The sequence below is a fragment of the Lissotriton vulgaris genome, unplaced genomic scaffold (assembly GCF_964263255.1).
Source record: "Lissotriton vulgaris unplaced genomic scaffold, aLisVul1.2 SCAFFOLD_2599, whole genome shotgun sequence".
NCBI lineage: Eukaryota > Metazoa > Chordata > Amphibia > Caudata > Salamandridae > Lissotriton > Lissotriton vulgaris.
The window spans coordinates 246223-273967 of record NW_028242894.1 but is presented as its reverse complement, the minus strand read 5'-3'; the positions used below and the strand labels follow the sequence as shown (position 1 = coordinate 273967).

General features: G+C 43.2%; 1 protein-coding gene across 1 annotated transcript in view; it reads right to left on the bottom strand.

Moving 5' to 3' along the window:
* Positions 1-255: 255 nt before the first annotated feature.
* Positions 256-27745, bottom strand: part of LOC147668784 (alpha-2-macroglobulin-like protein 1) — a 200665-nt gene continuing 173175 nt past the window's right edge. The window contains exons 29-36 of the mRNA XM_086948432.1: positions 19725-19942; positions 16016-16231; positions 11344-11468; positions 6670-6760; positions 5391-5459; positions 3977-4079; positions 2543-2584; positions 256-659 (exon numbers count right to left, since the gene is read on the bottom strand). Of these exons, the coding sequence (XP_086804558.1) occupies positions 631-659; positions 2543-2584; positions 3977-4079; positions 5391-5459; positions 6670-6760; positions 11344-11468; positions 16016-16231; positions 19725-19942 (893 nt within the window). The 3' untranslated portion in view covers positions 256-630. The remainder of the gene's footprint in view (positions 660-2542; positions 2585-3976; positions 4080-5390; positions 5460-6669; positions 6761-11343; positions 11469-16015; positions 16232-19724; positions 19943-27745) is intronic.

The following is a 27745-nucleotide window of genomic DNA, read 5'->3' as shown; positions in this document are numbered from 1 at the left end:
TCCTGGCTGGTGTAAAGGTAAACTTCTAGGTGTGATGTAAATATACACTGACAGGGGACAGGCCAGGGTGTACATTTACAGAAATAATTAGGTTTCTGTAACACCTGCGATGGTGCTTGGAGAGTCACGCGGTGTTTTCACTAAAGTGCATAGACTGCATCCTTGCCCAAAAGAGCAAGAGACCTTACCACAGTCAAGATCCCCTTCCCCCACACATCCCCTTCCGAATAGAATCATGAGGCACCACACACCCGCTTTTAGAGCGAAATTAGTTTATTTCTTTGAGTTTAAAATGCTTTATTAAAAGGATGAGAACAATGTAAAACAGAAGTACAAAATAGTAGCAGGAAATAAGAAAAAAGAACCTGGAATTTAGAACAAAAGCAAAGAAGTACAATATCCTATTAATTTTTTTTAAAACTGTACCTAGTAACAGGAGCATTTTGGAGAAAACTGGTTTATTTCAAAGTGCATGATTTCCACTCGGATCGTCTGCAGTTCCACTTCAGAGGGAGAGTGATGTTCTCGAGTAGACAAGGGAAAGGGAGGGGACTGTACAAAGAGGGTGAGGTGTTGCAATAGGAAGGCTGGGGCTTCGGGTGGGGCCAGGGGAGAAGAGGCCCAAGTCCACTATTCGGCGGTTTTGCTCGTGGATTCACCTGTAAGGGAGAGACAAAATACAGATCAGAAACTTAGCTCCCAGACGCTACTAGGCACTGCTGAAGAGGTGATGTAAAGGTACAGTTACAGGAAACCAAGTATAAGCGTGCATCGTCATAAAACCTTCTGTGACCTTACAGTGCTAAATGACATGTACATATTACTGCCAAAAGAACCGTCGTTAAAATGCACAAGAAGCACACCTGTGTTTCAAACATACAGCACCCCATAGAGGCCACACATGAGACCTGCAGTGAATGTTATGCTACCTGTGCATCAGGAGCAACTTACACCGTCAAGAGAACTAGTGTAACTTTACACTGCCAGGATACCGCACGCAACTTTACACTGCCAGGATATGGGAAACTGGGAGGGATACAGGCAGGTCAATGGGTGGGCGTCGACGTTTCGACCCTGATGCTCATGGGAAACACCTAGGGTACATGAATGAGACCAATTTTAGTAACTGGGTACAACTAATTTGAATGTGTGAAACAGTGTACCCCCGGTTTCACACATTCAAATTAGTTGTACCTAGTTACTAAAATTGGTCTCATTCATGTACCCTAGGTGTTTTATCCAGACGAACCCGTTGGATAACGGCCCAGCAAATCTACTGCTGAAACTATCCCCCCCCCTCCCTTCCCGTGTCCTGAAGAAGACCCGCAGCCGAGGTCCCAAATTTCCCATGAGCATCAGGGTCGAAACGTAGACGCCCACCCATTGACCTGCCTGTATCCCTCCCAGTGTCCGTTTCCCATATCCCCCAACCAACAATCATAGGGGACAGGCATATGAAATAGCGGAAGCTATCACGCTTTGCTTTGTGTAAATAATACAATTGTATATTCACTTTGGTTCTTTCTCTTTAATTTTCTCTTTTCACTTGAGCACCCCTTTCCCTTCCTCTGACTATACACTTGATAGTCTATTGCGCCGTTCAGATAACCGTTTTGTTTTATATAACTGTAAATAAAACTTTGAATTTTTGATATAACGAATATACATTGTGTGGGTACACTTTGATTGCAACAACAATTGTTTTGGGTTCTTCATTAATATTGTGCATTAACATCTGCTTTGATTTATGACTGAATATATCTCTCCCACTGTTTCTTGATATGATCAATATATGCGAATTTAATTGCATTAATGAGAAACAAATTAAACTCATTTAAGTGTTTATTTAAACTGTAGTCAAGGACCAGTTTTCTTTATACAATTTATACCCAGGTCCTTTGACTGTGGGTGAAACCCATTGATTTAATGGTGGAACATACACTGCCATTAGATCTGCTGTAAAACTGCACTTAAAGACCTCATGTAAATGTTCATTGCCAAGAAACGTGGGGCATATTAGCAAGAACCTCGTTAAAATTATCGCCGTTTTAGCGGCAGGAAAATGCAGCTAAAACTGCGATAATGGGCTTGCTAATATGCTTTATAAAATGCCAATAGAAATCCAGGTTAGATGTGCAGGACATCTAACCTGGGCTTCTATTGGAATTCCATAGCGCATATTATCAAGCCCATTAGCGCAGTTTTAGCAGCAGTTTTCTGCCGCTAAAGCGGCGATAATTTTATCGCCTGTCTTGATAATATGCCCCGTGGTGAACATGTGCAGAGCTAAAAGACTAGTGATTCTAATATACACTGCTGGGGGCTCAAGTATACATGCACTGTGCACAGTGAACTGCTGATGGGGACACTGGAGCAGGTACGGTAGGGAGAGATCAGAGATGGGGCAGGGAAGGGAAAGAAGAACCAGGAGAGGGAGTGAGTAAAACAGTCAAGAGCAGGTCCACTGAGGGGGGAGGGGGGCATGGGCGCGTGTTCGCCAAGCTGCTGCAGAGAGGAGCCTGCTCTTCACCAGTACACCTACCTGCACTGCATGGGGCGTTGTACTCTGTTACTGCATTGTCACCTGCAAGGGAAGGAGAAACAATGGTCAGAACAGGCTCAATTAATGGCTGGTCTCATTTCTCAGGTAGAGGTAGATTTGTCAACACTGTCCTGCAAACACAACAAAATCCATTTACCCTCATTACAAACTAGGGGAGGGATAACAAAGCAGGGATTACACAGCAAAATGGGCCTGCTTCCCCTAAGGAAAGCTAGCGCCTAGTAAGTACAGCTGCCCCGTGGTAAATGGGAACGACTGCCTTATGGGAGGCAATATTTACTTGAAGGGCTCCCTGTCTGCTGGAAGTGGTCATTTCAAAGCATTCTTGGGGAGATATCTATTGTCTAACGCAGTGCGCAATTTCACAATGATGATTTATAAAGACATAGGGAGACAGTTACAGGTTGGTAAAGCATAAGCACCTGCCTAGATCAGGGGTGCTTCTTCCAGGCCTAACCCACGGTTCCCCAACTATATAGCGACAGGGAAAGTGCTGGGTTTTGACAAAAAACACAGATGGACAGAATGTAGAACAATGTCATACATTCACCCCAGTACAAGGATCTGGGCCTAAATCCATCGTTTTTTGCACTCCACACCACCCTGGGTTAGACACTGGCTATATGAAATTCAGCTCTGACTCTGTGCCTCATGGGAACAGTCCAGTCCTAACTACCAAGCCATATCTTTCCCAGACCGGAAAGAAGCATCCAAGTTTCTGGCTATCAGCCTTCTTCAGCCTGGATAGCTTGACTCCAGTGGTTGGGACAGCAGAACCTGAGCTAGCTCCACTATCAGAAACAGCCTTCTCCCACAGGGCCCTCACGTCGTGGTAACAGGCTGCCATGTTTTAAGTGGGGTGGGTTAAGGATCACTAAATCTGCCTGCTTGGGTCAGCCATGGAGGGCAGGTCAGGTATCTAAAACATGGCCGTCCCGTGCAGAGAATTCATTCAAAGGCCTTGCATGAAGGGAGAAATATCTTGTCCATCAGAATAACTGATTTTAGTTTCTGAAGAATCAGCTCCCTTTTGGAGTTCAATCTTTAAAAACAATAACTGTTGCAAGCAAGCGTGGAACTGATGTGTCTTCCCAGAAAGGAGTGAAGCTCAAATGGTCTCCTACTATTTAAAAGAATGTAGATTTAGAGTTAGCAGAAGTGACTTCAACCACTCTTTGACTCACGCCTGACCCTTTCTCCCAACCTCAGTCATGCAGCTGCCTCCTGTTTGTACTTTCAAGACCTTTCACTCCTCATTGCCCGTCAGTAGCAAAGAACAAACATTGGTTTACATATCATTTACTTTCTGTTCTTACTGCTGCCTTCATGAACCCTAAGACCAAGGTATCAAGACCTGTGACCAGGACAGCAGCTCCTACCATTGGCTTTCGCTCATTGATCACGAGGTCTCACCTTTCTCGTAGTAGTCGTAGACCATCACCGTGGCTGGCTTCATGTCCTTCACCTCATTTTCCTGCTCCAGTGAGAAGCTAAAGTGATGAGGGGTCTTGTCAAGCTAACACAGAAAACACATAGAAATGGGAGGAACATGTTTACCACAGAAAACCTGCAAGATATTTAATGGCTACAGAGATCCACCCACACCAACAATTGGGAAAATAAAAGTATTCAGACAAAGCTGGTTGTTTCAACAAGGGAAGGGTATTTGTTAGGTGCATAAGTCATAGGCATTTTAGCTTGACCTTCGGAGATTCAAATTATAGGAGGTGGAAAAAGCCACTTTATAAACCGGTGGATTAAAACTACTTTTAACGCTTTCTCCCTGTAACCAGTGGTCACAGGCTACACTCCGGACTAGTCTTTCTAAGCAAAGGCTACTTCTTTCACAGTATTCACCACAGGATGCACCTCACAATGTTTCCCTAGACAACAAGTTTCTCATGTAGAAGTAAAATTGAAGTTGGACCATTGTGCTAAATCTTGAGGTGACTGAGTCTCCCAGGACTTCATATCCTCCTGAATTCTAGTATGAAGGCAAACACTCCTGATGAGGACACTATCTTAAATCTATACACACTGGACTCGTGGTCTGACTTAGAGTTTGTTTGATAAGTGTAAGTGCAAAATCTGGAAGAGCGCCCACTGGTGGAGTTTACTCCCATCTTCCTGGTGGATAAAAGTCTATTAGTAGAGTCTCTGCAACATTTCGCATTGTCTCCAGAAAACAGATGATTTCCCATTGCCTTCAAACTCTAAATCGGGCTACCAATCAATCCATAATGTCACTGAAATAGCTAATGAGAATGGGAAATGGATTCTGGAAGATGTAAAGAATGTTGACAGTGTAGGTCCTCTCATGTAAACCCTCCTGTTAAGTGTTCCCATAGTTTCAAGGACTTTTAGATTTAGGGCCCGATTAACAAAGGTAAACTTAAACCAAAAGTCTAAGTTTATAATTTTCTGTATTCACAAAGGTAAGGCAGGAGTCCACACTCTGGCAGAGTTTACGCACCTGGGGCAGAATCTCCACCCAAGTGCGGAAATTCCTCTCTGCACCCAGAGTGGAATCTCTGCATTCAGGGGAAATATCACTTGGGCAGATCTCCACCCCAGGGGCTGAGATTCCATCCTGAGTGCGGACGTCAAGATACTAATTTAAGCGGTTTAGCTTTTTATGTGAATTATCATAATATGATTGAATAAATTACTACAACTACTACTCGCAACTTACCTTTGTCAATACTGAAGAGTAGTAAATATAGACTTTTGGTCTAAATGTAGACCAAAAACTCAAACTTTACCTTTGTGAATAAGGCCCTCAATGTCCAACTGAATATAATAAACAGAAGAAAAGTGCAGCTCTCACCTGATCCAGGTAGATGGTGACTTGATCTGGTGCGATTTCCACTTTCTTAACATCCTTCTTGTCCTTCAGCTGCGAACAAAAAAGCACAGGAGTGTATGCATCCCAGGGTCCTTGAGCCCCTCCTATTACTATGCAGCTTTTTCACCCACCTGTTTATGTGCATGTCACTATTCCAGGGTGCTGCCACTCTTTCACACTCAATGCTTCCATGCATCCGTCACCTTTGTGACCATCCTTTTTGTCTCCCTCTCACCCGTCTCGTCTTGCTGTCATCTTTCTCTGTCCCATTCTGTCTCACTTTGTGTATCTGTCACTAAATAGATGCGTCTTATATCAATCTCAAACTTTCTCCTCTTTGCTTTCAACACAAACTTAAACATACCCATCTCTTCCTCTATCAGGAACTAATGTGACATCATACTTTAAATATTGTTTGGCTCATACACGTATAGCGGCCAAATATGAATAATCGTGATACATGTGTAAATTCTCCAACAACTTCTGAATATTACTATAGTTATCAGAATGTTTTGGAAATATACTAAGAAAATCATTGGTGAGAGGGATTCACAATATCTAAGATACCCATGATCAGATCTGGGAATGAAGATTTAGCCATCGTAGCTGGAGTTCTCACTTTGGGCCTCATGTACAAGAAAGCAGCGCGGCACCGCAGGCTTTTTGGCTGCACCACATTACGGCACTTTCAAAGCAGAGGGATATGACGGATCCCTCTGCTCTCCCCAGTGCTGGCACACAATTGGCTGCCATGCGCCGACGCAGGCACCCTTGCTTGCACCATGTGCAGGAAGTGGTCCCTTCTACACATAAACAATCTGAAATGGCGTTTTTCGACTTCAATGTGTGCTGCATTAGCACACAAACATAAAACGTATTTGTTAAATGATTGCTTATGTGCAGGAAGAACACCAACCTGGAAAGGAAGTGAAATCTCTCATATTTCATGCTGTGTAGAGTAGATGTGTCCACATGATAAAAATAACAAAGCTATAAAATGTGAGAAATGTGCACATGAACATTTCGGTATCATAATTTTCCACTAGGTGAAAAGCCTGCATGATTACTGTGTGCTCCTTGGAGAATCTACCACTGTCATTTTCACAATTACTCCTGAGTATTTTTGTGAATGTTGTGACAGTCAGAAATGTGCTCCATTCAGGAATGGAAATCCAGAGGAAATAGTAAATTTACAACTCAGATTCCGGGAGGAACATCCCACCACGACCTTTCACCTTGAGCCGTAATTGCCCCATCTCACCTCTCGCACAGAGCTCTTCACGGGAATAAACCCGGACACCATGTCCACCACGATGAGGGCCATGTTCGAAGTCTCCCGGGTTCCGATGTAGCTGTGGAAGCAGAAAGAGGAGGGAGACATTTGTAATGCCATCCTGTGTGGACTCAATCATGGGTCAAGAGTAGACGAGATTAAATGGTCCTCAAAAATAAAATCTCCCCCACCCTTGCACAATGCAAATATTGGATGAATGTCTAAGGGGGTTTGGAGCAACACCGACAATCCAACATCTGGCCACTCAGGAGAGGATTTGTTATGTTATTATAATGTGTATTTATACAAAGGGGTATTACATTTACTTTGGAGGAGTCTGCTCTAAATTAACATTGAGTGATTTGTAACTTTTTGTGTGACACAAGAGCGCTAAAGAAAAGGTGTTTGCCTCAGTGTACACTTTTGACTACCTCGGAGTGTATCACCTAGACTTAATGGGTGAACACTATATTTAAAGATAACACTTTAGGGTATTGGCAATGTAGAGTTGTTTTCAGTATTGTTTGGTATGTATATATTTGTTTGGTATGTATATATTTTGTTTATCTGTATGGTTTTGTGCAATTTATTTGTTTAAAGATCGGCCCCACGGTGTATGTGTGCCTTAAATCTACTTAGGTAAAAAAATCTTTGAAGTACTGAAGACTGGAGCTAGGGTAATGAAATGTTCCCTATGTTAAAATAAAAATTGGCAAAAGCAACGGCAGATCGCACAACCAAGATTTATTCCCTCAAATGGAAGTGCTTTTCTGTTTGGTGTGCAGATCGAGGAATTCGGCCGTTCTCTTCACACCGGAGCAGATCTTACCTTACCTTTTACATCTGGCACAGTCTGGCCTAGCCCACTCCTATTAAAGTACACTTGGCAGCAATTTCTCGTTATAAAAGAATCTTCACTGGTGCATCTCTCTGGTAAAACAGGATGATTAACACCATCGCTGCTTGAGAGTTTCCCCTCCTGTGCTGAGGGTCAATGGAAACGGGTGTGGTCATGACGAGCTCAGCTCGTCATGAGTGCAGCTCAACTTTGCCTCATGACGAGCTCAGCTCGTCATGAGCCTGGAAGGGGTTAAGCAGTTTTTAAAGGGATTATACAGATCTTTCCCGCCAGTGAGGATGTTGCCACCTACCTGGCATCTCAATGTGGTTCTTAACCAGCTCATGAAGCATCCGTTTGAACCAGTACACAGAGCGGACCTTAAATAGGTTTCCTGGAAGACAGCACTCCTCCTGGCGCTCACTTCTGCAAGGAGGGTCAGTGAACTACAAGCAATTTCAATCCAAGATCCTTTTCTACAGTTCAAAAACGACAGTAATTCTGAGAACCAACCCTAGGTTCATCCCAAAAGTTCCATTGGACTTCCACCTAAATGAACCTGTAGTTCTGCGTGCTCTCTTTCCAAACCCAAGCACAGCTGCTGAGAGATCGCTGCATTCTTTAGATCTCAAACAATGCTTTAAATTTTACATTGACAAAACGAAAGCATTCAGAAAATCTAACCAGCTCTTCGTAGCTTACAGCAGACCTAGAAAGGGTCTACCGCTTACCAAGCAGAGCATTTCCCGATGCATTTTGGCGGCCATTGCTTTGTCATGACCAAGCTGGACAGCCGTTACATTCCAAAGTGAGAGCCCACTCCAATAGAGCCATCTCCACTTCTATGGCACTCTTTGCAGGCGTCATTGACATTTGCAGGGCGGCAACGTGGAAGTCGCCGCATACCTTCACTAGGCACTACTGCCTGGATACAGAGCAGATGAAGGATGCAGCAGTGGGACAAGCAGTGTTACGCCATCTATTCCAGTAAGGTGAGCCTTCCTCCGTCCCTCCATCCTACTCTGCTATGCACATTTCTTTACTAATGCTATCACTGATGTTGCTTGATGGTTCATAGTCACCTGATATGTATTATCTAATGACTGGTATTTGCGGTTCCATCAGAAATGTGCTTTTGGCATTGCTTGCTACTCTGATTCAGGCATGTGAATCTATGAAAGACACCCATAATACTGGATAAGAAATGCGTTACTTACCTGTAACTGCAGTTATCCAGTATTGGTGTCTTTCATAGATTCACATGCAACCCTCCCGCCTTCCCTGGAAGGACTCACCTAATTCTCTCAGTGACACGCCTACTTAGCTTAGTGCGTACGAAAATCTGAGGGACTGAGGCTCCTGACAGGAAGGTTCTAGAGGGAGGTGGCAGCGATTGGCTGTTCTCTACAATTTGGTCCTTTTTACAAAAGGACATGGATATGTTACTAAGGTGAGGCCTCTAGGTCTACTTTTGTACATATATGTCTATAGGACATTACTTTATGTACCGGGGACTCCCATCCCGACGACGGGGAATGATTCAGGCATGTGAATCTATGAAAGACACCAATACTGGATAACTGCAGTTATAGGTAACGCATTTCTTCTAAACTATGGGAGACACTGAACAATAAGATCCGGTTAGACTTTTTGGCTATATTTATTCATCAGGATACGTATGCCCAAGTCCGCTGGGGGTGAACTGACTCAGAAGTTATGTCCATAAAGGTGTCTGTGAGGGAAGCATTTTTGTGCCCACATTGTTTTCTTTATTGTTTGCAGATGACCCTTTACTTATATCTAAGACACCATCAGGCCTATAAATCTTGATAGATCAGATTACGGTCTTTCCGCAATGACCGTGGGTTGGTGATCACCAAAAAACTAAATTCATGGCCATTAGCCCATATCGGTCTTACATAGGTTCCATCATGTTAGAGGGAAAACCTTTGGACAATGTTAAACTCATGTAATTGAACTCATTTACCTTTTCCAAAGATATGTCTTGGCCTTGCCATTTGGACAACAGCTATTTAAATGAACACATCAAGCCATAGCTATCATAAGGCTATACAAATCCTCTATATGTAGGCAAATTTCTCCTGCCCTAAATATCTGTAGGCATCATGCCCCTATAGTTTTAGACAGACCATTCAACTTTCACAAGTGCTTTAGTTGTGGCTTAGGGATATGGTGGAGGGCACAACTGTACTGTGTCTCCTCACTGACGAGTAACTTTGGTCTCTGAGGCAAAATGGTCAACTTAGGGCTTGTGGAGGTGAATCACATCTTGCACTGCGACCCACCGATCCACGATAACTTACCCCCAATCATTTGATCAGAGAACTTCACTTTCGCTCTGCATGAGATTATAGGGAAGGTGTACTATAGCTATGAGGTCAGGTTCAGATAAAAAAGTTTTTGTTGGATAATTGTCCAACAAACTTTTTTCAATTGTTTTCCACTAAAACGTTTTATGCTGTGAAATGTATGTAAGTAAGGTTTGCTGGGTTGTTTGACAAAATCCTGGCTGCTCTGTTCTGTCCCACTCAGTTTTAAAAGTTTCTAAATAAATAGAAGTAGGCCCATTTCCACATTAGATTCCATCAGATTCATCTTCTCTGTCGCTTATTTATTCCAGATTTATGATTTTAAAATTTCCTAACAATCAAAGAATCATTGTGCTATGGACACATGGAGGCGTGGATCCCTTGGTGGCAACAGTGAGTGGGAACCCAAACACTACAACAGCCATGAGTATGGTGGAAACTGCTACTACACTGAAAAGAGGTTCTCTGTGGCAAAGAAAGGTAGTTTTGTAATACAAAGCTGTTTGGTGACTTTGTTACTGTTAAGTAATGATTAATTCCATCCTAATTATTTTGACCTTCCCATTTTTTCAATCTATGTGTCAGTTTCTACTGTAAACTGTAAACTGTTTCTGAACCAATAGTGATGCTATTGTCAAATGGATATGCAAGGGTCACCAAGCACAGATATATCACCTTGCTGGAGTCTGCCTTTAAGGGCCTCTACTAAAAGTAAGCTCAACGTTACTAACCGAAGCAAACATCTGAGGAAGCAGGAGTACTTCTTTCAGTAGTAAAATCAGTCCTCTAAGAATCTTTCTGAGATTTTAGGATAGAAAATAGAAGGTAACCTTGGGGCAACCTGCCATCTTTTCCTAACATGGAAAAAACCCCAAGTGAGGCAGGAAGCGTTTGAGATTAACATTCTGCAGGTAGTTTCCACATGAAGAATTACAGAGCCACCAGGCCCGTCCTCTCCATTATCTCTATTAAGGTAGCTTTCTAATGCCTCCAGAGAGTCAATGGTGGTTACTAATGTTGCTAAGTGACTCGAATTGGCACCCATCTCAATAACACTTCACTGGTAACCAGGTGCAGCATGACCTGTACTCTCAGTAACAGTTCATGAATGTGGGTGGGTTTGACGTTTAACCGTTTTCTAAATGTTCCATTGTTTAGCTATTAGACATAAAAATGATATATTAAAGTTTTTCTTCCAAGACAAAATGCAGATCTATTTAATTTATTAAGCATTTTTACTTATTTGCCTGAGAATAAAGACAAATACAACTATATTTTGCTTACATTTTTTAAACTATTGAAATAAGGGTTTGTAGGGTGGTTGCACCTACAAAAATCATGAAAAATATACATTTTACACAATTGCACAAGTACATTTCAATTTGAAGTTTTACTTAATTCCCCATTTAGATGCTTCCTCGACTGCTGGACATTTTCATGATGACTGGAAACCTGGTAACTATGTGGTAAAATCATGATGTAAAAGATTCTCACCTGGCCGTGACTGTGACCCCAAACTTTGATTTTGCTGCTTCTGTGCAACTCTCCGGATCGGTCCTTACAGCCAGCTTGAAAGTTGCATCGCTCTTCGGAGGCGGAATGTTGTACCTCAAAGTAGTCTGCCAGGAAAAAAATTTAAAGAAGCAAATTGAAAACTACACCTTTTATCTGGCGCTCTCAGATTTACTCAATTTGCTGCTATTGAGAAGCCTTTTAAAAATATTTTATTAATGCAACTTAAAAGAATCATTTAGTAGTGCGGTCTCATCTCCTTGGTCTTAGATACAGAACTTGAAAAATCAAGGTCTACTGTCCACAGAACACCAGCCGGCCCATTCAGGAGAACCATTCAGGTCAAGGGTTTTTCTGCTCATGGAAACACTTATTGGTATAATTTATTCTCAATTGATCGAGGTACTACCCGATGATGTAGAGGCAGGTCAACACAAGTGGGCTTAGTGTTTCAATTTGTTATTGAAATTTATACATAAAAACACATTATATTAACTTTATGCATAGTCATACAATAAATATAAAAGACAAATTGTTTTATATAAGCATTATTAAAACTTTCTAAATGATTAATCATGCTATATAAATTAATAAACAAACATAGATGCAAAGACAAATATGTGGATTTATATTGAGGCCATAAAAGATGGAATTAAGGGAAGGGGTAAGGGAAAGAAAGAAGGGATCACAAAAGAATGCGCTAAGGGGAAAATGTACAAATGTGAAGCATAATACATTGTGAGTATGTTCCACTCCGGGACGCCACGAAAAGCAGGATTACGGGATACAAGCACCCTATTACAGGTGCTCGGTGGTTATTGCCACGAACACCGTACTACATTACGGATTAGTGGCGGTTACGCCTACACACTTGGCCCTTCCCGGGGAACGAAGTCACGAGGAATATAGGGAAATTCCCCACGGAAACCACTAGACCTCCTGTGGAGCTATAATTCAACTACACACATCATCTGATTGTATATCTGACACCAGTCAACCTTGGCGAACTTGGAAGACTACTTTAGAATTCAACTGGACCTATTTCACCTAGTGAGGACACCGTTTCTACAGGTCATAAGACTTTGACCCACAATTGGTAGCTGGTTATTTGATCCTAATATTTCTGTCCAATATTGGTGACAGCACTGAATTATACTTTTTTGCCCTGACGAAGTTCCTTAAAGGCAAATGGAACGAAACGCGTTGGCTGTGCCCATGTCCAATGAATACTACTAAGTAAAGAAGAAGATATTTAATACACTACTGCTTTTTTTTACTCTAATTGTGTGCACCTTCCATTTTAGGTTTGTATGTTCCAATTAAAAGAAGACACTCAAGTAATTATGCGGATTCAAAGTAAGATAAAAAGTAATATTCTTTGCTAAAACTAAATTAAATAAATTACATTATACCATATGTATATAGATATATTGTTACAGACCCAAGGGAGATGAAGTAGGAAAAAAATTACGAGATTAGAATAGAGAAAGATAATGAAATGGATAATAGAGTAATGTGCAAACAAATAAAAACAAGGTATATTGTGGAGAATGAAAGTGTAAGAAGAGAAACATGAATAAATATATATATATATTAAGATACAGAATTCCATATAAATGCTCTGGTGAGTAGCTATTAAAAACAACAAATAGTAGATAAATACAATATGTATTAGGATTTATAACCACCAATAACGAATAATGAGTGAGAGTAAGAGGAAAGAACTTCAAATACTGATGCTAATGTTAATAACCTATTTATGCAGTAATTTAAGTTAGAAAAGGTGACCATACTAAAAGAAAGATCAGATTGATCCTGTATGTTGTATAGAATACGTTCCGAGGAAGCGGTTTGCATTATGGCCACCATCCATGTTTCTTATGATGGTGGTTGAGATGATTTCCATTGCCGTAATATACAAATTTTGGCTGTAGCTAAGGCTGTGTGTAATAGTCGGGCTTGTGGTTTAGAAAGGGATTGTGATTGACGTGTATCATGCAGATGAATGGTAGCATGCGAAAGTGGAATTTGTAGACAAGTGGGCTTTGAAGCTAGGGCAAGAAGAAATCTATATTATAGATTCCTTAAGTCTTGCGAATCAAGTCCTGATGACGGAGGATGCGTACCCATGGCTATTTATGCCTTGTAGCCCATTTGGAGATCTTTCTTGGAGTATAATACATCTGCGGGGACTAAATGTAACAGATGCAGTTTGTTTGCTGCGGATGCAATCCATATGTGTTTTTCTTGCCCAAAATTAGCTGAATTTTTTGTCTATTGAAAGTTTTTTTTGGGATTAATAATGGGATCAACAGTATGTATGACTAGGGAATTGGTGCCGATTGGGCTTAATTCAGTTACCATTGCTCATACAAGATCTAATGCAACTACTTTTTTGTTTATTTGTATGGCAACGGTGTGTGCTTGTATTACAAAGGAGTGGATCAATCCTGAATCGCAGTCTTTTTTGAGTTGGCGGGCAAGATTGTCTATATATAGCTTGGAAATAGCCATGGTTAAGGGGAGAAGAAAGAGCGGAATGGGAGCTAAGACCTGGTCCCCCGTCAATGACTGGATTTAAAGCGCAACGGAGTAGAAGTCCATTTTTTTTTTTGTAGTGGATATGGAGTCTTTTCTTCTATTAATATGGGCTATTATATTGTGCATGACCGTTAAAGTATACCTGGTGTTATATGACTAGATCTAGATGGAGAACTCTATGGAACAGTGTACAACCGTAAGAATGTAATGATGGCATATTTTCTTTTCTTTTATTGTTTGCCTTGTCTATCTGTTTATCCATCCATTGATCTATTGATTTATTTATTCATTCATCTCATATCATTTACATATCCGGACTGATGTTACCTTCTTGTTTTTAATATGCTTTATTTTCTGATGTATGTATGTATTGTTTTACATGCACTGATCCATGCTTGATTACGGCGTCACTCCAATAAGATTGTAATCCTACGGATGCCTCATGGCCGTTATCTTTTTTGTTATTGCTTAATAAAAATGATTTGAACTCAAAAAAATATGGGCTAATATGTTGAGCTATGCTTATTGGCTCTTTGACTCTTGTTGCTGCTGCTTCACTCCTTTCTTTTTTGTTTAGATGACTTTATATGTGTTGTATAATGTCATGTACTCTTTCCTTGCATAAAATGGGGAAACCAATAAAAAAAAATTTTTTTTTTGAAAATGTCTGGTGCAGTCCAGGAACCGGACCCAAAAAAAGAATGGAAACATCAAGAAGTAGATTATGCTAAATCAATAGATTTAACCCAGGAAAAGCCTTGATGAGTGCTTCTGGTCTTTGATACTCTAGAATCTTACAAAAGAAATGTTTTGTACATTGTCAGCTCTTATACTCGAAAATGCAGAGCACCAGAGGGAAAACCTAGACCCGTAGATGAACAACGTTTATGGAAATTAACTGAGGGTTTCAGGCTGAAGGTGTTGCAATCCATTGTAGGAAATCTGATGGATCTCATCAAGGAAATCCTGGAAAAATCCAGGACAAGAATCGGACAATAGGAGGTTGTGATAAAGGGACTCCCTGCAGCAAAGGTCTGGATTATTATCCCATTGTGTTTTAAACTTTAGAAAAATCTCAAGAATATAAATGCCAATGAATTGCAGAGGAGTACATTGTTAAGTATTCATGTACTGCATTTTTGATAAATGGGATTTAATATTTTCCACAATAAATGACCTAGAGTGATGCAGGCTCCTATCGCGTGAAGCTCCAGGCTTCATTACAAGTTTATATCCATATATTTGAATAAACATAGTGCTTAATTTGTAACTAAATAAATGTTGGGGACTAAACATTCAGCTCAGAAGCCCATGGCTAATGCTACAAAAAGTGGGGGTTCAGAATACCGAGACATGTTCGTCCTGATTTCACCCCATGTTTTTTCTATCCTTCATCAGAGAGTCCCTGCTCCTTTATCTCACTATTTCAGGGTCTGTGTCATCCCTGCTTGCTTTCTTTGTCACTGTTTTACTGTCTCTTCTTCCTTTTCTCCTTTTGTGTTTTCTCTTGCACTGGGTAAAGGTGTGATGAGGAAAAATGAGCCTGGCCCCAAAACTGAATGTTGGTGGGCCCCACCTGCTGAAATGAAGTACTGCATAAACCATAATGGATTCAACATGACTTAAGAATTTGTAACCAGAACAATCATCTACAAGAGGGGCTTTTATTCAGGACATGCTTGTAGCCTCATTCAGTAAACAAAATGCCCTATTTGGGAGTGCGGCTGTCTGCATAACTTAGCATGTTGCATGCCAACTAATGCTCATCTTCTGGGGTTGTCTACAGAGAGAAGGAGGATTACAGTCTAACCACCAAGAAATATTAGGCATTCCTTCCTAGGAATTCTTGCACCTCACACTGATGAAATAAACCTATGCTTGAACCTTCCATCTCTTGTCTACAAAAATCTGAGGCTTTCATTCTACAAATGCCTGACATTTCGGGGACTTCTTTCTTCTCCCTGAAGAAGCCGGGGGTGACAGCAGTCCTTCAGCGACATTCCAGAGATCCCAAACAATTCTTCATTCAGAGCTCCTGTGTGGGAAATTCCCAAGTTCTCCGGCAGGATACATTTTGGGATCTTTTTGTTATAAACTGTGAGTCCTCACTCACCTGCACATACACACAGCCCTTCCCTGCTGCAGATATAGTGTATTCTCCTGGAACCTTCGCGAGTGGTGCTTGCTGCATCAGAAGCCGATTCTTGTTGTCCACATGGAACTGCTGTTGGATCTCGCCCCCACATTTGACAGTCACAGTGACATCTCCCTTTTCGCTGAAGGTGGCCCCGGCATATCTGGCCAGAGCCATGAGAGCTACCACTGTATCCTAGGAACATAGAGGCAACATGGTTACTGGAAAGTGCCCATATACAAGCAGAATTGTAACAGTGACCATGCACCTACGCCCCTCACTGGCTGGAGTGCAACAGCGCTACCACACTCGCACCTACAGAATAGCAGATCGGATGCACTCACACAGATCAGGTCTCTCCACCTGTGCAAACACTAACAAGCCAATCATTGCTGCAAGCCTCTGCCCACACAATGACTGAGTGGTAGTTTACAATTCTCCTACATCCCCATCCACACATCTTTAAGAACCTGAAAGTGGCAACACACCAGCACCTACCCACTGGCAGGAAAATGAAAGACTACAGATTGTCAGAATGGTGGGAACTGACTAGTACATGCAATATTCTGCTACAAGTGATATCACATTTCTTTTTGGGGCAGCTTCTGTTTATTCTGTGAAACCATCCATGAAGTCACCGGCCTCTGCATCAACCACCTATATCTCAAAACTACTCCCAAAAGAACTAGACGTAGTCCGAGGTAGGGCCACCATTCACTATTACCTCAGAATAGCATGTAAGCAGTTCATGAATCAGGTAGCTCTCTCCTCTGGAAGACCAGCATGACCTACCGATTAACCTGAGCATGGAAAACCATTGCCATCCCATCCTTCAATGCCTTAAATTGTCATTGTTAGAAATGGGATTTCCAGTTGGCTGTGGCTTGCGCCAAAGCCAGGCAGAAACCACCGCTCTAGTCAGGGCAAGGGAGTTACACAACAAAGATAACCCCTGCTCACCCTCTAGGCAACGCGAGCAGTAAGGCTTATCCCGGAGGCTATGTAAGTTAAGTGTTTGTGCACGCACCCAGCAACAACACCCAAGGCCCACCACAATGGAAACTCCACACAAGGTTATATATAAAAATACCCTTTGTATTATACCATACACATTAGATAACACACTTTACAATGTGCTAACAGGCACGGGCAGAATTTACAGGGGATATATGTACAGGACAGGGCCACATGGACCACTGTCAGGAATATGCACTTGTAGAACATAGGACAATCACTGTAGCACAAAAATAGAAAATAAAGCACAAACCAGTAATCACTGGTAACAGTCAAGTACTACCTACGTAACCCTAACCACCTTAGGAAAATGTCACGCAAGGAACCATGAACTCTCTAGCATCACTGTACTAGGAAGAACAACCCTCTAAGTATCACTATACGTTTAGAGGTATAGGCATAAAACATTACACATGATGCATCACAACACATTCAGCGGTGTAGGGAAAAGCACATGACGCATCAAAACACATTCAGAGGTGCAGCAAACAACAATTGCGCAGAAATCATAGGCCACAACCTGTGATTGTCCCCAGGCCAACTGGCCTCTCTGGGGCTAGGACGCCCTGTGTCCCAGTGTCAGGGGGCCTAAACAGAGCAGCTGCCCACTAGGTGCTGGGCAGCTGTAGCAGGCTCAGTAGGAAAAATGCCTCCTTGGAGCCTCGTGGGCTCAAGAACAAATGCGGCACTACGGAGCCTCTCAGGGCTCGTAACACAAATATGCCCCGGGTGGGGGGAGGGGGGTAGAAGCCCGCTGCCAGCTGGGGCCGCTCTACCCTCCTCCGTGCCCCGGGATCGTTGGGGTCCCTCTCGGGGGACTCAAATTACAATACTGCCCCCGGGAGCCTTGGCACGCTCTTACTTGACAAATTCCCTCACATGGAGAGAGCACTGGGGGGGGGGCACCGGCAATGTGCCCCGACAACCCCCTCTGTCACCAACACAAGGCCCCACGCACCGACTGCTCTGGGGCGACATCAGGTCTCGGCGGCAGCTGCAGGCGGGAGAGCTTCGGGCAGACTCGCTGGTGCCGGGGGCGGGGCTCCTCTGGTGCACTCCGGGGCGCTCACTTTCGATGCAGGAGCGCAGGGTGGGCTCCCGTCAGCTTCCTGTTGTCCCGCGGCCCCACCCCCGGCCTGCCTGACTTCCGGTTTGAGCTGGGCGGCAGCACAGAATTCTCAGGCACAATAAGACCGCAGGGTGGGCTTCCGTGTAGCTAAGCCCAACAAATAAACCACAAATGGATCAGGGGCAATAAGCTGCAGGCAAAGCGGGGTGGGCACCTGCGCTGCAAATTACCTCCCAGAAGGGGGGATTCCCGCGCCGGGGAATCCCTCTCGGCAGGCAGGTCAGGGCTATCGGGAACGTAGCAGCGCTGGTCCCCTTAGGCTGCCCACAGAGCGATCCCAAGCGCTACCAAGATCAAGGAGCCAGGGTAAAGTGCACCCCAGCGCTAGGGTGCCCCAACGGGTAGAGACAAGTCCTTCAGTAGGTGGGAGGGCAAGGCTGGGCCCAGGATCCAGCTCACTGGGTCCTCCCAGGCAGGGAGGCAATCCCCCAGTGGCGGTCCTCCTGACGCCCAGCAGCAGCCCCCCCTCAAGAAAGGATTCAAGAGGAGAACATTTTGCAAGGGGACACGGCCCCTTTTTATACAGTAAATCTGTCTGTGTGCAGGGTGGGGGGGAAAACCAGTTGCACCCTTCGTAATCACTGGCCAGGCTAGGGACATTAGACGCACCACAGGGGGCAGAGCCAGCATTGTGTGGGGAAAGCCCAGACGTATTCAGGTCCAAGGTGCACTCCTCCCCAGCCATCACACATGCAGATCTCCCATTCACCACCGGGGCAGACCCATCCTGACTCCTGGAGCCTGGCACACCAGCCAGTTCCAGCCAATCAGAAGCCAGACAGCCAATTCACATATTTTACACAAACATGCCCACTTCTAGAAGTGGCACTTCCACACTAGCCACAATCACGCCGCACACATCATCACGCAGCATTCAATCACACGAGTCCGCACATACCAAACTCGCACCTGCACTCCCCACGCATCAGGAAATACCAGGGACACATACATTCCCCATGCATTCCTATGGGAGGGCAGGCCAACCTTACTACATGCACTTTACCCTGGGACACAGTGGTAAAGTGCGCAGAAACCAAAAATCACTATCACCAGGTCACCATTAAAAAGCAAAAAGTTCAGGGGTGAACCTGCCAGAAGGGCCAAGTCCAACAGTCATAGCCAAGACAAACCACTCTTTGCCCATGAATGATCAGAAGCGCCTTGATGCCCTCTGGGGCTAAGTTGCGCGATATAAATCTCGTTTCATTCATTCAAGTGTTCAAATAATCCTGGGAGATCATTCTCTGTCAGCGTTTAATGGCCTGACATTTCACAGATAATCTTATGCATTAGTGAGGACATTCATGTTTCGATGGAAGGGAAATTAAACCTTCACCTCTGATTGGGAGACATTTTGAAGAACCAGAGAATTAAAAAGGCAACGTGAGAGCAGAGCATGATATTTAGAGGAAGATGTCTATATCCCATTAACAGACCTTCCCTCTATGAAATGTGGTTAAACACACAAAAGACATCTTATAGATGTGGTATTTGGACATTGTTATTTTATGGGGCACTTCTGTTGTCACTCTTTGTGCCTTTTACCTGGGTTGAAGAGAAGCCCCCGTATGGGTTCTGCTGCTTGGAGAGCCAGCTCACGATCTGTGACGCTCTGCCAAGGTCTTCTTTGGACACATGGGATTGAGACATGTATGCCAAGAGCACGTATGATGTCATCTCCACCTCCGCAGAGGGGGCTTGATACCAATTGGGCACATTCTCTTCCTTGGGTTTGTCGTTGCGCTCCCAGTGGATCTGTCCCTCTGTAAAAATACAAATTAGAATTCGGGGATTAGGGAGCCCTAACAGTGAACAGTACACACATCATTGACGAAAATGAACATCAAAGAGAGAAGACGTTTAATCAAAGTTGTCACTAAATATGTAGGTTTTTACTGTTTACATTTTTAATCAACTGAAGAAGTGCCTTTTGATTGGATGCAGTGATTCCAAGGACATCTGTTGGGAAAGATGTGATGTCCTGAGTGTTCCAATCTAGAACTTCTAACCTCTTAGGCACCTGTGCCTCCTTATATTGGCACTGAACTGGCATTGTTCACAATCAGCTTGAGAGGCTGAGAGGGAAGAGGGAGGGCTCTTCCTAAATTGCACCATTATTCATATGGTCCAGCCTTTCATCCTTTGGACATTTGGGTTACATGTAAAACAATGCCCCAGACTGAAGAAAAAATATACTTGGCCCTAAATAAACTTGAATCCTACTTTCCAATATAAAGTGATTGGTCATCAGGCATCACCAGTATTTGTCTATACCAGAGGTTGTGGCAAAGGGCCGCACTTAAAGTTCAGCAGATGAGTTACTCTGTCACACATGCTGTATTACAAGTGCAGTATATCCAATTACACTTGCAATACGGGGCATGGGATCCCAGTCATGTCTGTGATAGAGTAACCCTTACACAAAACTCTAAATCAGTCTTAGGGTGACCGTGCGGATATCCTGCCCACTGAAATATAAATTCCATAGCATATAGTGGGATTTATATTTCAACGGACAGGATACCCGTCATTGTTGTGACGGAGTAACCGGTCGGCTGAGATCTACATTAGGCCCTTAGTCTCAATGTTTTGCCCACATCAATACCACATCAATTTAGAAGAACAGAATAAAACGTAATAAATAACTTTACACTAAAATGAATTAAAAAACAATCAGTAGTACAGAAGTTATAAATTTGTAATCCTTTTAATGAAAAATAGCACCTAAAAGATCAAAGCGCCAACAGTCACACAGGAACCAGGACAAAGTCAAAAGGTATGGCCGACCGTGGATTTGGCTACACATGGCAGATAGAGTCTGATCTTGGATTACCTTTGGATTTAGAAGAAAATTTGAATGAAAAATTCCTGAGAAGGTAAAATTCAGCAAGGCAAGGTAGCTGCCAGGTTATGGAGAGGAGTCATTTTTGGGGAGCCATTGGACGATGCCACAGTGAAGATTCCTACATTCAGAGTATGTTACTTTTTTGTATGCTGAATATCTCCAATGGGACAAAGCTGTAGACTGTAGCCAATGAGTTCCATGAGGCACAATACCCTTCCTGAGAGTAGAAGTTGAACAGGATTTGCTGCTGAACTACTGGACAGTCAGGTGGACCAACCATGCCACTCTGGTGGATCAGCAAGCAGATCTCCTGTTGGTTCTCAGGCCACTTTTTGTGGAAGATTTTCCATGTCATAAGTTTCGTTTTTGGCTGATTGGGCATCTTTCCCACCAATTCCAGGGGTCTTGGACTGGATGGGTATCACTTGGAGGGCAGGACTCGTTTCAGGCAAATTCTAGGTGTGGGTTCAAGATTGTTGGAGCTTTTTGAGTCCCTGTAGCTCAGAACAGGAAGCCAGCCAACTAACTCTTGGAATCACTCTGGTAGTCCTGTGATCAAGCAGCAAGGTAGGTTACATGCAACAGGGCAGTCCTCCGAGGGTACAAGGCAGGCTTCAAGCAGCGCCACAGTCCTCAGCTGGAAGCAGGGCTGTCCTCTGAACTACAAAGCAGGCCTCAAGCAGCAGGGCAGTCTTCTGAAGTACAAGGCAAGCCTTCTGGGGGATGGGCGGGATCCTCCACAGGTCCTGGATTGAACTGAAGAGTTGGTCTGAGCATCTAATATTTATACATGTTGCCAGCCTTTGAAGTGGGAGAAAATTCTAGACCTTTCTACATCTGATTCAGGGAACTCCTTCCCCCCCCCCTTTCCCCTGCCCAGGCTCCAAGAGGTCAGTGTGGCAAAAGGCTGGGGACCGCTTTAAAATTAATTCGGGCAGAGAACAGTTCCACTCCTCCCATCCTGAAGGATGTCCCATTCTGATGTCTAGTCCCCCTCTGTCTCAGTGTTGGAGGAATACACAATTGTCAACTGCCTATTCACAAAGGTTGCAGGCACCAAATGGTTAGGGGAAGAAAATGCTAACTTTCTAAAAGTGGTGTTTTCAGAATTGTGACTTAAACTATATCTTTACTGTTTAAGATGATTTTAAATTATACTTCTTTTGAGACCAATGATATTTCTACCTGTTCCCAATGCAAAGTTGGCACTTGATATCCTATGGGAAGGGTAGGCCTTGCAGTAGTGAAAAACAGATTTAGGAGTTGCTCTACCACGACACATGAAAGCTCAAAGTTACATTTGCAAGTTCTTAAATGCACTGCCCCCCTCTAGGTTGTTGTGTATACTTTAAGGGTGACGTATGTATTACAAAGGCAGGTTCGGAGCTGGCAAGAAGTTTATCTTGCCAGGTCAAAATGGCTTTTCTACCTGTTCCCAATGAAAAGTTAGCACTTACTAAATGTAATAAGGCAACCAAATGCTATCCTATGGGTGGGGTTGGCCTCTTAGTAGTGAAAAACAGATTTAGGAGTTCTCTTTACCAAGACACATGAAAACGCAAAGATACATATGCAAGTTTTTAAATACACTGCCCCCCTGCTCTCTGGGCGGTTTTGGGTACACCTTGTGACTGACATTTATTAACAAGCATTTGCAATGCAAAAGGTCTCGCATTAGGAAGGTTTGAGCTATTGGTCTTGTAAATGACAATTTTTATTTATGTGTTGGTTTTGAAAATAGCTAAATTAATAGTTTTGTCATTTACAATGCCAATAGTTATAACTTTCACAAATGTGACACCTATAGCATTTGTAATGCAACATGTTTGTATTTACGTGACTTAGATGTATTGATATTACAAATAACAATGGCTTTTAATTTTTTTAAATAATTAATACTTAAATAAAAGTGATTGTAATTTAGAATGGCAATAGCTTAAACTTTTATGAAGATTATGTTCAGTGTATTTTATTGTGACGAAAATCCAAGAACAGAAGTGAAATGTCACAAAAAGATGTTAATATTTGTAATAAAGCTTGAAACATTGAGAGAACATATTTGAACCAGTTGTTGAATGGTTGCACAGATTGATGTGGTGGCGACGAGTGATGCTGTGGCATTCAGTGATGCTGTGGTAGTGCATAGTGGCGCTGAGGTGGTGACGAGTGGTGCTGTAGTGGCGCCGAGGGACGCCGGGTGGCACCGAGGGACGCTGGGGTGGTGCTGTAGACAGATGTCCAATAAAAGGATTAAATCACGATGTATGTAATACCATGTGAAGACTAAATCGTAATTTAAGAAGAAAAAAGTTAGTGTGTATTAGCTCAAAGCAGGCCGTTTTCCATATGTGAAACAGTGCTGTGAAGGGCATTTTTGTTCTGCACGAATTTAGCTTACTTTTGTATCCTGGCAGTTTCTTTAAGCTGGAGTCAGAATAACAAGTATACCATTTAACCCACCAAGGGGCATTCGTACCACTTTTAGGCTTATATGAGGATAAAAAATGACAATGCAAATGTAAATAGCAAGCAGGTCTTTAGCTGCAAAAGAAACCCCGCTCCTGGACCCTTCTAAGTAAGACTGCATTCAGGGTTAACCAGCTTGTGCAGGGGCAGGGGGGGGGGGGGGGGGGGGGGGGCGGGCGGCAAAAAAAACCCCCAAACAAATAGGGAAGGGAGGTCTGGCGGGGTAATCCAGCTCATGAATGGGTGAGGGGGAGGGACAGTCTCTGCGCACCGTGAGACAGCTGGGATCCAGAGAGACGCGGCTAGAAGGCAGTACTGAAAGAGCCGCAGCCAGAAAATGCATTGTAATGAGCAAAAGGAAAATGAAATTAAAAGCAAAATTAAATTAAAAGCGGCCGGGTAATGCTCTCGGCATTGCGGGGGGGGGCATTCCTTTGCAAATGGCAAGCGCGTGCACGGGCACATGCACTGCGCAATCCGCCTGGTTTAGCTTTCCTGGATCAAACTCTATAGCCTCGACATCTGCAATGCGCAAGCGCATTGGCAGAGGTCGAGACCTAAAAATGGAAGGTTTGGGGCTGGCAAGAGGTCAAAATTACATTTTTAAGCAGCACACACAGGGTGCAATGGCAGGCCTGAGTCATGTTTAAAGGGCCTTGTTCCATCTACCCCTGAATTGGTTCACCTGTCCAGCTTGCCTGCAGTCCACCACGCTCTGCTGCCATTGGTTTGTGCCTCCTCTGCTCAATTTCTGATAATTTTTCTGCAGGATGTCCCGTTCCGACAACACCTAGTCCTTTTGTCTCAGTGTTTGGGAGAAATACACAAAGGCCAACTGTCTATTCACAGTCATGTGGCAAAGGTTACAGGCGCCAAATTGTTAGGACAGGAAAATGACAACTTTCTAAAAGTTGTGTTTTCAGAATTGTGACTTCAACTCCATCTTTACTATTAAAGAGGATTTTAAATTATACTTCTTTTGAGACTAATGACATTTCTACCCGTTTCCAATGAAAAGTTAGCACTTAATGAAATGAGGTAACCAAATGATATACTATGAGAGGGGTAGGCCTCAGAGAAGTGAAAAAAACAGATATAGGACTTTCTCTACCAGGACACATGAACTCAAAGGTACATGTGCAGGTTTTTAAATACACTGCCCCCTGCTCTCTGGGCTGTTTTGGGTATTCCTTATGGGTGACATAGGTTTTAAAAAGAAAGATTTGGGGTTGGCAAGAGGTTTATCTTGCCAGGTCAAAATTACATTTTTAAACAGCACACACAGGGTTTAATGGCAGGCCTGAGTCATGTTTAAAGGTCCTTGTGCCATCTACCCCTGCGTTAGTTCACCGGTCCAGATTGCCCAAGTCAACCACCCTCAGCAGCCTTTGTTTTGAGCCTCCCCTGCTCGTTTTCTGCCTCTTCACTGCACGCTCCTGCCCTCCATTTTGCCTCTTTCGGCTCCAACTGCCCATCATTCTGCTACTTTCTGCTTGTTTTACCTTTTTTGCCTCTTTCTGCTCGTTTCGTACCTTTATTTTGCCTCTTTATGAGCATTTCCTACCTCTTCCTGCCATTTCCCCTTTCCCCACCTAGGGCCCTACCCTCCTCCTGGGACCAACTTACTGGAGGCCGTAGCATGAACTCATTGAGCAGGTCCCCGCGCAATCTCCTCCTGCCACAATTCTCCTGTACAGCATGCCCACAGTCCGCTACCCTCCGCTGCCTTCAGGTTGTGCTCCTCTGCTTGCTTTTTCCTGCTAATTTTTCTGCCTCACTTCTCTGCCCACTCCTGCGCTCTATTTTTCATCCATCAAGAGCTTTAAGTCTCCAAGCATTGGAGAATGGCTGATGGAAGGTTGTCGATTCAGTGCTGGAGGAGAAACAAGTTTCCTCCTTGCAACCAAGATGGGGTCCATCAAAGCTTTGGTCAAGGGACGCAAGTGTGCCACAGGATTTCCATGAGAAGGCTATCTTTGTTCTCCTCCAACGATACAGGCAATTGTAGAACTTCCTCAGTTTTGTGCAAAATGGCCATTAATGGGGCCACCTACTCAGAGGCCCTGAGAGGCACTTCAGATCGACATTTAGGGACGTTTCTAAGCCTCTGGCACTCTACAGAGGTGAATAATCACCTGTATCCATACATTATTAGAAACGAGATCAGAATCAGAGCCAGAGAGTTCCTCAAGATGCTCAAAGTACTTATCATGGGGCAAGGGCAGGCAAGGATTTTCCTCCTCAAGCAGTTGATGCCCTTTGTGTCTAAATCGGATCAAAAGGCATTAGTCTTTGGAAACTGCATCAATTTCAGTAAAGAATCCATGCCCAGTGCAGGATGCGGCAAGGATAGGCCTAGAAATGATGCTGCTGTCAGAGCAATCGCCAAAACTTTTGGCAGCTGAAGAACCAGGGCCAGAACCGGAACCTCATTTACCGGAGGCAGGGAGGGTTGATAGCTGCCGGGGATGGAGCTACCACCAGAAGCTTGGTTCGACTTCCTGAAGACTCCATAAGATTGGAAGGCACGCCAAAGAGAGTCAGAAACGGGCAGAATATTGCCACAGTAGCATGTGTGACAGATGTGACCTAAGCTGATCAGCACTGAAACTTCAGAAAAGGGGCTACAAGGCTGGAGTGAAGTCTGGCACCAAATACACCACTACCAATACAGGCTTTGAGGACTATGTTAAGGCTTGGGTCTGGGAACCCTGCAGCTTCACGGAAAACCTCCCCTTCGAACTGGAACAATGTCTAAAAGTGAAACAATCCTTCTTGTGGTGCTTCTTGAGAGATGAATTGTCTTTGTTCTTGGAAACAGGCCACTTTGAAAACTTAGCTGTCGTAAGAAAGCTAGAGAGATTTGGAGCAAAACCTGTAGTAGAGTAGGGTGTTTTTTTGAAGGCCTGCACCATGAAGAGTTTCACCCAGTCCTACTTAAGGACTTTGCCGGTCATGCGGCCTACTTTTCACATGAACCAGCTATGTGTTTTTGGATGCAAGCACCAGAGAAAGGTCATGAGGCTCAATCAACATCAGATTGTGGAAAGGAGTTGTACCATATAAACCCTGAAATCTTTTTGCATGAAAACATTCGAGGAGTGCAACTCCGGATCCACATCGAAGGTGGTGGAAAAAAAGTAAATGACATCAGCACACTGGAGTGGTGCAATATACAGCTCTGTGATATCATGTCCTGAGAGGATCTCACAGTAAAGTCGGAGCGATGTTGCTACATGCATGCGTGTGAGAGCTACTTCAATGTTTCCAGATACAGTCTGATTCCTGGGGGATTCAGGAGATGAGGAACCTGCTGGTAGACCTATCTATCATAACTCACATGACGCTTTTAACTTTTACATCTGATGCTGAAAAAGCATTACATCTGATACAATAGATGTATCCCTGGTTAGGTCTAAAAGGATGTGATCATGCTGGCCAATTTACCCGTAGTGTAGAGTCATGGTGTATGGATTCACAAGCCCTGACTGCATAAAACCAGCCACAACCAACTCACTTTACAAAACACATATTGCTTCCATTCTATACAAGAACATCTTGTGCAATTGCAGTGTTTCATTTATGTTCCTTTTCTGGTATGCTAGACTCCATTAGATCATTATTTTAATTTAGTTCTTTAATCTACCTGTTACATTCATAGATGTCAGACCAACACCCTTCTTTCTGTATCTCGTCTTTTCTTGTAGGTCTTAGCAAATTCAGTGTTATTCGTAACTTGTTGGGTTCCTCTGCTTGTTAAGTATATTGTAAGATCCTTATTCATTTTTCTGCTATTGTTATAAGTTACTTAATAAATATTGGTCACAAAAGAATAAGGCAAATTTCTCATGGTATATAAAAACCTGTTTTACGCAGCTGTTTGAAAGTATAGTTATTATTCAATAAGGACTGAACTCTTGATCATTACTAGTCCCCATTAGGGTCAGCACTCCATTGAACACAGTAGTTCCAGTAGGAGTTTCCTCTTTAATCAGCATTATGAGTGCATACATTGCATAGTAATTCCCAGTACACATTTTGCTAGCAAAACCACCTGGAATTAGTGCAGGAAATATTGCAGGACAGTCAGTCAAATCACTTTATCTGATACTTAAAAAAATGTTATCATAAAAGCACAAAGATGCACAGTATGAAGTTAAAAGGATACAGCTTTCACAATAAGAAATAGTAAAAGTAATTTGATGACAGACCATATATTTAGAAACAGGATTAAAATATATATTTCCTAATTCAT